At 41.1% G+C, this 11,279-nt stretch overlaps 1 protein-coding gene across 1 annotated transcript in view; it reads right to left on the minus strand.

Moving 5' to 3' along the window:
- TNS3 (tensin 3) overlaps positions 1–11,279 on the minus strand; it is a 290,262-nt gene that overhangs the window by 253,565 nt on the left and 25,418 nt on the right. The window contains exons 6-8 of the mRNA XM_042781438.1: positions 7,385–7,497; positions 6,554–6,614; positions 5,665–5,740 (exon numbers count right to left, since the gene is read on the minus strand). Of these exons, the coding sequence (XP_042637372.1) occupies positions 5,665–5,740; positions 6,554–6,614; positions 7,385–7,497 (250 nt within the window). The remainder of the gene's footprint in view (positions 1–5,664; positions 5,741–6,553; positions 6,615–7,384; positions 7,498–11,279) is intronic.

An 11,279-nucleotide genomic window follows, 5' to 3' on the forward strand; every position in this document is an offset into this window, starting at 1 on the left:
GTTCAAACCCACCAGCCACTCCTTGGAAGGAAGATGGGGCAATCTACTTCCATAGTGATACTGCCTCGGAAACCCAAGGAGAGGTCGCTATGAGTCGGGGCCGACTCGACGGCACACAACAGCAACAACAGCAACAGCATCTTGGTACCTGGTATGTAGCTATTGGTCTGGTCAATGCCTTTTTCCCCATTCTGATTTTGGAGGGTCACCAGAAGTAGTTTGGCATCAGCTGGCAAAGCCAGCAACACAACGTCACTCTTCTACCTCAGGAGTATATCAACTCAACAGCACTATGTCATAATTTAGTCCTTAGGGACCCTGACTGCCTTTCCCTTCCAAAAAATGTCACAGTGATGACATTATGCTGATTGGACCTACTAAGGTAGAGTAGTAATAACTCTAGTCTTATTGGTAAGACATTTGTGTGCTAGAGGATAAGTTAATATGACAAAAATTCAGGCATCTTCCCCCTCAGTGAAATTTCTAAGGGTCCTGTGGTGAAATAGTAACCACTAATATTGAAATAGTCCTTCTAAAGTGAAGGATAAGTTATTACATTTGCCCCACACACACAACTAAAAAGGAGGCACAATGCCTAGTAGGCCTCTTTGGATTTTGGAGGTAACATATCCCTTATTTCGGTGTGCAACTCCAGCCTATGTATATATCAAGTGACTCAAAAAGTTGCTGGTTTGAGCAGTGCCCAGAAAAAGAGAAGGTTCCACAATAGGTTCAGGCTGACATGAAAGTCTCTCTGCCACTTTGGCCATATGATCCATCTGATCCAATGTTGCAGGAAGTGTCAGTGACAGATAGAGATACTGTCTGGAGTCTTTGGCAGGCCTCTATTAGTGAATCACCGTGCAGACCCTTGGGATTTGGAGTAAAGCTCTGTTATACTTTACAGATAACTACTCTGGTTTTGAAAAAACAGCTTTTAGCTTGTTACTGGTCCTTAGTAGAGACTGAATGAATTCATTCTTAGTAGAGAATGAATGAAGGGACATGGGCCACCATGTCATGATGCAGCTTGAGCTGTCCATCATGACCTGTGTGTTATATAGAGGCATAAAGTCAGAAGTATACAGTAGCACTCCATTACTAAATGGAAATGTTATATAAAAGATTAGGCTTGAGGAGGACCTGAAAGTATAAATAACTTACATGAGGAAGTTGCCTAAATGTCCATGATTTCCATTCCTGTTACATTAACTTCTGTCTCCCAGTCTGCACCTATAGCCTCATGAGGAGTTCCTTACAATCAGGAAGAGAACACTAATGCATGGTTCTGTGAGATATGTAGGCACTACTTAGAAGTGGACAGTGGCAGCATTGCAGCCCATTCTGGGACCTCCCTGAAGGACAGTGGTAAAGGGAAATCCTCCCAGTGGGTAAAACTTAAGCAGTACATCAGGTTATTTTTTCTGCTTGGAAGGAAAGATGGCCAGATGTGTGATTACATACTGATTCATGGGTTCTGGCCAATACTCTGGCTAGATGGTCAGGACTTAGAAGGAAAATAATTGGAAAATTGATTATAAGAAGGTATGGGGAAGGGACAAGTGGACAGGCCTCTTTGAATGGACCAAAAAAGTGAAGATATTATTGCCTCATATGAATGCTTACCAAAAGCTGACCTTAGTAAAGAAGGATTTTATCAATCAAGTGGATAGGATTATACTTTCTGTGGATTGTAGTCAGCTTCTTCCCTCAATCACTCTTGCCACTGCACTATGGGCTCATGAACAAAGTTGTCATAGTGGCAAGAATGAAGGTTATGCATGGGCTCAGCAACATGGATTTTCACTCACCAAGGCCAACTTGGCTACAGACACTGCTAAGTGTTCAATCTGCCTTTAGCAGAGCCCAATACAGAGTATCCAATATGGCATCATTCCTCAGAGAGTTCAGCCTGCAACCTGATGGCAGATTGATTACGTTGGACCACTTAAATCAAGAAAAAGGTAGCATCTTCTTATTGGCATAGATACTTACTCCAGATACAGATTTTCCTTTCCTGCATGCAATGCTGCTTCTAAAACTACCATCCATAACTTACAGAATGCCTTAGTCAACACCATGGTATCAAACATAGCATTTCTTCAAATCAAGAAACTCACTTCACAGCAAATGAAGTACAGCAATAGGCTTGTGCTCACAGAATTAATGATGTTCCCCATCATCCTAAAGCAGGTTTAACAGAACAATGGAATGCCTTTCTTAAGACACATTTATGGCACCAGCTACATGGCAATACTTTGCAGAGTTGGGGCAATATTCTCCAGAAGATTATATATCCTCTAAACCATCATCCAATAAATGGTGTCTTTCTCCCACAGCCAGAATTCATGGGTCCAGGAATCAAGAGGTAGAAATGGGAGTGGCACCATTCACTATTACCTTTAGTGATTGACTTGCAATTTTTTTTTTTCCCTGTCCCTGTGACCATATGCTCTCTGTGTCTAGAGGTCTAGTTTGAAAGAGAGGAATGTTCCCACCAGGAAACACAACACTGATTCCACTGAACTGAAAGTAAAGAATTCCACATGGCCTCTTTGGGTTCCTGTTACCATATTGGCTTGTGTGGTTGATCCTGATTACAAAGGAGGCATAAAATTGATATTACATATGGAGGTAAAGAATAGTGTATCTGGAGATCCCTTACCGAAACCAAACTAAACTCACTGTCATTGAGTTGATTCCTACTCCTAGCAACCATATAAGGTTTCCAATACTGCAAATCTTTAAGAAAGTAGACTGCCTCATCTTTCTCCCACAGTGCAGCTGGCGGGTTCAAAGTACTGACATTTTGGTTAGGAACCAAATGCCTTAGCAGAGGTCCTTGGAGATCCCTTAGGATATCTCTACATACTACCATGCCCTGTGAGTAAATCAATGGAAAATTAGAGCAACCCAATTCCAACATGACTAGTAACAGTCCAGACCTTTTAGAAATGAAGATTTGGGTCACCCCAACAGGCAAAGAACCATGACCAGCTGAGGTGTTTGTTGAAGACAAAGAGAGAATATGGAATGGGTGATGGAAGAAGGTAGTTCTAAATATAAGCAATGACCATATGACCAGATGAAGAAATGAGAACTGTTACTGTTTTTAGTATCTTTACCTTGTTTTTTATGTATGTACAGGCATACCTCATTTCATTGTGCTTCAATTTATTGCACTTTGCAGATATTGTATTTTTCACAAAATGAAAGCTGGTGACAACCCAGTGTTCAGCAAGTCTATCAGTGCCATTTTTCCAAAAGCCTGGTTTCATTTTATGTCTCTGTGTCACATTTGGTAATTCTCACAATATTTCAAACTTTTTCATAATGCTATTACACACACAACAGACTACGAAACCAAACCAAACTTATTGCCATTGAGTCAGTTCCGATTCACAGTGACCCCATTGTATTTCCCAGGCTGTAAATCTTTACAGAAGCAGACTGTCTCATCTTTCTTCCACGGAGCAGCTGGTGGGTTCAAACCACTGACCTTTGGCTAGCAGCCAAATGCCTTAACCACTACACCACCAGAGCTCCTTATAATAGACTACAGTATAGTATAAATATAACTTTTATATGCACAGGGAAAACAAAAAATTCATGTGACTAGCTTTATTGAGATATCTGCTTTACTGTGGTTGTTTGGAAAAGAACTCACAATATATCTGAGATATTGTCTGTATGTGTGTCAAATATCTTTGTTTTCTTCTCTCCCTTATTCCATTCCAAAGAAACCAAACTTACTGCCATTGAGTCGGACCCAACTCTTAGCAACCCCTCTTTGGGTTTCCGAGGCATCATCTATTCGGAAGTAGATTACTTCCGAGGAGTGGCTGGTGGGTTTGAACCACCAGTCTTCTAGTTAACAGTCAAATGCCTTAGGCACTATGCCACCAGAGCTCCCCTTATTCCATTACTTATAAAATATAAGATCTAAACAGTGCTAGTATGTTTTCAGTTGTACATGGTACTTGTATCACTAAGTGTGTAATACTTAGCTATGAGTATGACTTTATTATTGTCTTTATTTAGAGATTAGGTGTGGTTTAAGGAGATATGTACAAGTGTCAAGTTTGAGGAGTGGACTGTGATAGTTAAGGTTATGTGCCATCATTCTCAGTGGTTTGGCAGATATTATGTAATCAAATTCCACTTTTTGATCAGATGTAAGTAGCAAATCAATTGAAAGGGATGTATGACCTGCATCCAATATATATGGATATACTTGCACAGCTCTCATTCTTTCAATCCAGCATTAAAATTGTCATCCTATGACCTCTGGTTCTTGGGACTTAAGCCAGCAGCCTGCCATCTGACTTGCAGATTTTAGGATTCATCAGCTCTTGCAACCCCGTGAGCCAGCAGCCTGTGTCTGACCTGCTGGTTTTGGGTTTGTCATCCCCTGTAACCACATGAGTCCAGAGAAGAATTCAGTCTGATGTCTGACCCATAGATTCAGAATTTACCAGCTTCCACAACTATGTGAGCCATTTATTTGAAATCTCTCTCTCTACATTTACACATACACACACACATATTTCACTGGTTTTGTTCCTCTAGAGAATCCAGCCTAAGACAACATACAATGGAATACTACTCAGCCTTGAAGGAAAATGAAGTCCTGATAAACAATACAACATGGATGAATCTTGAAAATATTATGTCGAGTGAAATAATTCAGTCACAAAAGGACACTACTACATGATTTTTTTTATATGAAATTAGCAAATACACAGAAACTAAAGATTATTGGTGTGCTAGTGGCTATGGCGGGAGGGAATAGGAAGAGGGAATTTTTGCTCAGGAGCCACTGATTTTATGATTAAGGACATTGGGTCTTCAACTTTATATGTATCTCAGTGATTCGGTATCTGTGAGATTACAGAATGAGGGAGGGAGAAGTTCACCATCCATTACCAAAGGATTTTAAAACTCAAATTTTTACAGGAAATTAATGAAAATCATCTCAGTCAAGAACCAAAATACTCAAGAATCAAAATTATCTGGAGAAATCATTGTTTTAATCATTAAATAAGTTGTAACTATACTAGCTGCATTTCACCCTTTTGCTAATGTTGTTGTTGTTGTTGTTATGTACTGTTGAGTAGAACCTGACTCACTGTGACCCCTCCTTGGGTTTCTGAGGTGGTATCACAACGGAAGTAGATTGTCCTACCTTCCTTCTGAGGAGTGACTGGTGAGTTTGAACCACCAGCCTTCTGGTTGGCAGTCAGGTACCTTAGGCACTATGCTATTAGAGCTCCTCTTTTGCTAATAATGATAAATAAATATTTTATTTCTATACTTACACCCTGAAAGCCCTGTTACCATGTTAAGATCGCAAATTATGGTTAGGAAATGAGAACCATTAGATGTTCTGTGGCTTAGTCAGAACTTTAATTTCAAGTTTCCATAATGGATGTACAATAAAAGAGAATCTAGGAGAAAGATTTGTTCTGTCTCTTTAATCAATATAATTGTACTCAGAAAATTAACAAATGCCTTATGATTAAGGCAACTTTCCATTCTTCCTATGCTTTTGAGGATTGTGGTGAGAGGTAAGGGTGGGGAGGGATATTATTTTAAGATAAAATGATTTTCCCTCTGTGTGGTCATCCCTGGCCAGATAGCCCCTGCAGATTCGGCAATACTCACCATGACGTCCCCCTTAAGAAGCTGTGCTGGCTCAATAGCAATGCAGACTCTGCTTTGGTTTTCTGGGCTGATGTTACTTGGGGATAAATGAGAAGATAGATCAATGTGAAAGTGCATGATGTAATGGGAAGAAAACATTTTGAGAAAAACACCACCACAACTGAAAACTCAGCAACTACACAACATAACCTAATTCATTCAATAATCCAACATCTGAAAGTCTAGTCTATAGAAATGAATAGAAAAAGGTACAAAAAGTAACCAGGCAAGAGAGAGTCAGGCCAGCATTACTGGGGGTGGACAGTGATCTGTAGGGACCTGGCCCAGCACAGACCTGTGGTTTAAAGCATGCAAACTGCTGCAACTGTTATAAGAACCCTAAGGGCGAGTGTCAGTGTCATCAACATTTATAGAGCCATTGCAAGGGTGGCACTATGGTTAGAATATTTTTACTTTTATAAGCTCTTCATTCATGCTCATAGAATGTTTTTTCAAAATCAAATTTAAATAAATAAATAAAGAAGCTGAGAAAGCCCTACAAATGCTGAGTATATATGGGTTCTTATAGTCCGAAATCCAAAAGGGACAGAAAAAAAGGCAACCAATCTTTGTCCCAGGACTCTTTCCAATATGTTCACTCCCAAATGGTAAATGACCATCTCTTCTCTTGAAGCCCCTGCACACTTGTATGTATGATGGTCTAGAGTGACAATGACAAGATACCACTTGGGGCCGGGAGGGAGGCCAAATGGTGAGGGAAGGCATGGTAGCCTAGGTTCTCTTTCTGCTCCTCTCTGGAATCTCTGCCTGCTCAGTCTCACCTCTACCCTCTCCCTGTGAGAGTAGCTCAGGCCCACCTCACCACCCTCAAGTATCAGAACACACTTACTAGATTCCTGACGTGTACACGGGCTGCAAGGCCTGGTAGAGCTTCAGAAAGGGTCTGCACACTGAAAGAGAGGTGGATCAGCCATTAGACACCTTCAGCCTGGGCAGTGTCCAGTAGTAAGGAACATATAGGAGTGTGGAAAGAGCAGAGATGTGACAAAGTGAGGACCCTACACATGCTATCCTAGAGGCAAGGGATGCAAAGGGACCAAGGGGGTCCTGGGAGAGGGTGGACTTAACCTTGGCCTTGATCCTGAGATGACCAGGAATTGCAGATGGTTAAGCAAGGCTGCAGCACAATCAGCATGCACTTTAGCAAGGCCACTCTAGCCAGGATGGCCAGGGGACCTGATGGCAGTGACTCACTGCAGGTGACAGAGCTAAGAATGGACTGGAGGGGAGAGAGACTTCTTAATCATGGGCTATAGCTCTGTGGGCTTCTGCTCTGTGCTCTCTGATCAGGTTACTTTAAAAGTGGTAGCAGGAGATGAGGTATCTGATATGACTTAGGAGAAGAGTCATCAATATGACTGGGCTCCTCTCAACCCACAGGTGCCACTGGCCTAGCAGCACAGGGATCCAGGGGCAGAGAGGACAGTCCAACCCACCTCACCGGACACATGTTCTCTGATGCACAAGTCAGCCTCATCAAATCAAGACACTGGTCTCCACGGGGTGGTGGTCCACAGTAAAGTACCACAACCACTGAGGAACATAATTTTATTCATCCTCACAGAAGGAGAGGAAAGGCTTGCTTTAATTTTAGAAACCAGGAATTGTATTGTGCCTTCGTTAGCAAATCCAGGCACCATGGCCATATTCCATGACTCACCTCCACCTGTGTCAAAGTTGGGGATACCATGCAAGATGACAGAATGCAGGAACAGAGGGGAGGTGTTCATTTTCACTGATCCAGAAAGGAGGCCACTGAGGAACTGCACATATCTGCAAAGGACAGCAAGTTTAGAGCTTCCAAGGTGCACTGCCGCCCCTACCCTGAGTATAAGCAAGGAAGGGAGGGGACAGAATGAACATATGTAGACCTACAGCCTGCTGCCCTTGGGGTTCTGGGGGGGGGCACCATCCTAACTGGTGACACCATGATGAGTTCTCGGCATTCTCTGGCCAACTTCCCTACAGAGACACAGGCATGAACTTGGAAATCTACATGCATATCTGGAGGATTTTCCACATGGAATAAACTTTTACTGAGCACCTACCATTTGCCTGCTACCACAGATCCAGAACTATAAAATGGCCTCTTGGCTGGGTGCCCATTGTGGGATGAACCTCAGGCATGGTAGCTCAGTGTGCAGAGGCTCCTATACCTTCCATATATCCATACACTGGATGGGCATGATCATGAGGTCAAAGTCAATGGAAGGAGAAGCAGGAACACAAAGGACACTACCACAATGCATGTGTTCCTGCCAACTGAAGCCACCCTCTGAAAGCATCTGGTCCAACGGTTCCACTTCCTTCACCTGTGCTCTCTCAACACACACATTATCCTTCATATTCCCACAATAGAGTCCCTAGGTGGCACAAACATTTAATGCACTCTACTTTGGTTTTGGCTGCTAACTGAAAGGTTAGAAGTTCTGGTCCATCCAGAGGTGCCGCAGAAGAAAGGCCTGATAATCACTTCTGAAAACTCAGCCACTGAAAATCCTGCAGAGCACAGTTCTATTTTGACACACATAGGATAACCATGAGTACTAGTCCATGGCATACGGATTCCCACCATACAATGAAGCCTGAAGAAGCCACATCTGATCAAATAGTGGTTCTCTGACTTAAAATAATAAAAGATACTAAACCCTAGTTTCTGAACTCCCATGTTGCTTATATCTGCCTTCTCCCTGGCTGCTCTTCCTCTCCTCACACTCCCATCACCACAGTGGCAAAGTTGACATCTGCTATATGCCTGGAATATATGACTTTATTTTCTACCTCTTCTTCTTTGATGTTGTTGTTGTTAGTTAGTTGCAGTCAAGTCAGCTCTGACTCATAGCCACCCTATGTTCAAGAAAATGGAACACCACTCAGTTGTGCGCCATCCTCACAATCCCTGTTATACCTGAGCCCATCATTGCAGTCACTGTGTCAAACCATCTCACTTAGGGTTTTCCCCATTTTTGCTGACCCTCCACTTTACCAAGCATGATATCCTTCTCTAGGAAAGGCCCCTTCTGACAACATGACCAAAGTAGGTGAGGTGAAATCTGGCCATTCTTGTTTCCAAAGAGCATTCTGGCTGCACTTCTTCAAGGACAGATTTATTAGTTCTTCTGGCAGCCCATGGTACTTTCAGTATTCTTCACCAAAACCAGAATTCAAAGGCACCAACTCTTCTTCGGTCTTCCTTCTTCATTGTCCAGCTTTCACTTGCAGATGAGGTTACTGAAATACCATGGCTTGGATTAGGCACACCTTAGTCTTTATAAAGACATCTTTGCTCTTCAATACTTTAAAATGTCTTTTGCAGCAGATTTGCCCCATGCAATATAACGTCTGATTTCTTGACCACTGATCCACTGGTGTTGATTGTGGAATGAAGTAATATGAAATCTTTGACAACTTCAATATTTTCTGCATTTATAGTGATTCTGCTTATTGGTCCAGTTGTGAGGATTTTTGCCTGCTTCATGTGGAGGTATAATCCATACTGCAGACTGTAATCTTTAATCTTCATCAGAAAGTGCTTCAAGTCATCTTCACTTTCAGCAAGCAAGGTTGTGTCGTCTGCATATTACAGGTTGTTAATGACTCTTCCTCCAATCCTAATGGAATGCTCTTCTTCATATAGTCCAGCTTCTCAGATTATTTGCTTAGCATACAGATTGAGTAAGTATGGTGAAAGGATATAACCCTGATGCATACCCTTCGTGATTTTAGACCATGAAGTATCCCCTTGTTCTGTTTGCATGACAGCCTCCTGGTCTATGTACAGGTTCCTCATGAGCACAATTAAATGTTTTGGAATTCCCATTCTTCTCAGTGCTATCTATTATTTGTTATGATCCACATAATTGAATGCTTTTGCATAGTTAATAAAATACAAGTAAACATATTTCTGATATTATTTGCTTTCAGCCAAGATCTATTTGACATCAGCAATGACACTCTCATTCCATGTCCTTTTCTGAATCTAGCTTGTATTTCTGGAAGTTCCATGTCAATATACTGCTACAATTGAATTATCTTCAGCAAAATTTTACTTGTGTTGATGGTTGGGCAATCTACTTCCGTAGAGACATTGCCTTGGAAATCCAAGGAGGGGTTGCTATGAGTCGGATCCAACTCAATGGCAGGGCGTTCATTTGTTTGTTTGTGGTATTACTGGTAGTTTAATAATTTCCACATTCTGTTAGATCATCTTTTTTGGAATGGGTACAAATATGGATCTCTTCTGGTCAATTGGCCAGGTAACTTTGGAATCTTCCAAATTTCTTGGCATAGACAAGTAAGTCCCTCCAGCATGGCATCTGTATGTTGAAACATTTCAATGGGTATTCTGTCAATTCTTGGAGCCTTGTTTTTTGACAATTCCTTCATTTCAGCTTTGATTTCTTCCTTCAGAACCATTGGTTCTTGATCATATACCACCTCCTGAAATAGATGAACATTGGCCAATTCTTTTTTGTGCAGTGACTCTGTGTATTCCTTCCATCTCCTTTTGATGCTTCCTGCATCATTCAATATTTTCACCATAGAATCTTTCAATATTGTGACTTGAGGGTTGAATTTTTTTTTTTTTTTTTCCAGTTCTTTCAGCTAGAGAAATGCTGAGTGCATTCTTCTTCCCTTTCGGGTTTCTCCAGGTCTTTGCACATTTACTTTGCCCTCTCAAGCTGCTCTTTGAAATCTTCTATTCAGCTCTTTTATCTTGTTATTTCTTCCATTTGCTTTAGCTACTCTCCGTTCAAGACCAAATTTCAGAGTCTTTTCTGACATCTGTTTTGGTCTTTTCTTCCTTTCCTGTCTATTTAATGACATTTTGCTTTCTTTAGGTATGACTTTCTTGATGTCATCCCACAATTCCTCTGGTTTTTGTTCACTGGTGTTCAATACGTCAAATCCACTCTTTAGATGGTCTCCAAATTCAGGTGAGATATCATCAAGGTCATATTTAGGCTTTCATAGACTTGTTTTAATTGTGTTCAGCTGCAACTTGAACTTACATATGAACAACTGATGGTCTGTTTCACAGAAAACTTCTCGCCTTGTTTTGGCTGAAGATACTGAGCTTCTCCATTTCCTTTTTCCACAGATGTAGTAGATGTGATTCCTGTGTATTTCATCTGACGAGGTCCACGTGTATAGCCACCATTTATGTTGTTGAAAAAATGTATTTGCAATGAATGAGTTGTTGGTCTTGCAAAATTCTATCATGTGATCTCCAGCATCATTTCTATCACCAATGCCATATTTTCCAACTACCAGTGACTCTTCTTTGTTTCCAACTTTCACATACTAATCACCAGTAATAATCAATACATCTGGATTGCCTGTTTGGTCAATTTCAGACTGCAGAATTTGGTAAAAGTTTTCAATTTCTTTATCTTTGTCTTTAGTGGTTGGTGCATAAATTTGAGTAATAGTAGTATTAACTGGTCTTCCTTGCAGGTATATAGATATTATCCTATCAGTGACAACATTGTACTTCAGGATAGATCTTGAAACACTTTTTTTTTTTTTTTAATTGTGATTTGGGTGAAGATTTA

Source organism: Orycteropus afer, unplaced genomic scaffold (genome assembly GCF_000298275.1).
Source record: "Orycteropus afer afer isolate SDZICR_OR568_19922 unplaced genomic scaffold, OryAfe1.0 scaffold00121, whole genome shotgun sequence".
Classification (NCBI taxonomy): Eukaryota; Metazoa; Chordata; class Mammalia; order Tubulidentata; family Orycteropodidae; genus Orycteropus; species Orycteropus afer.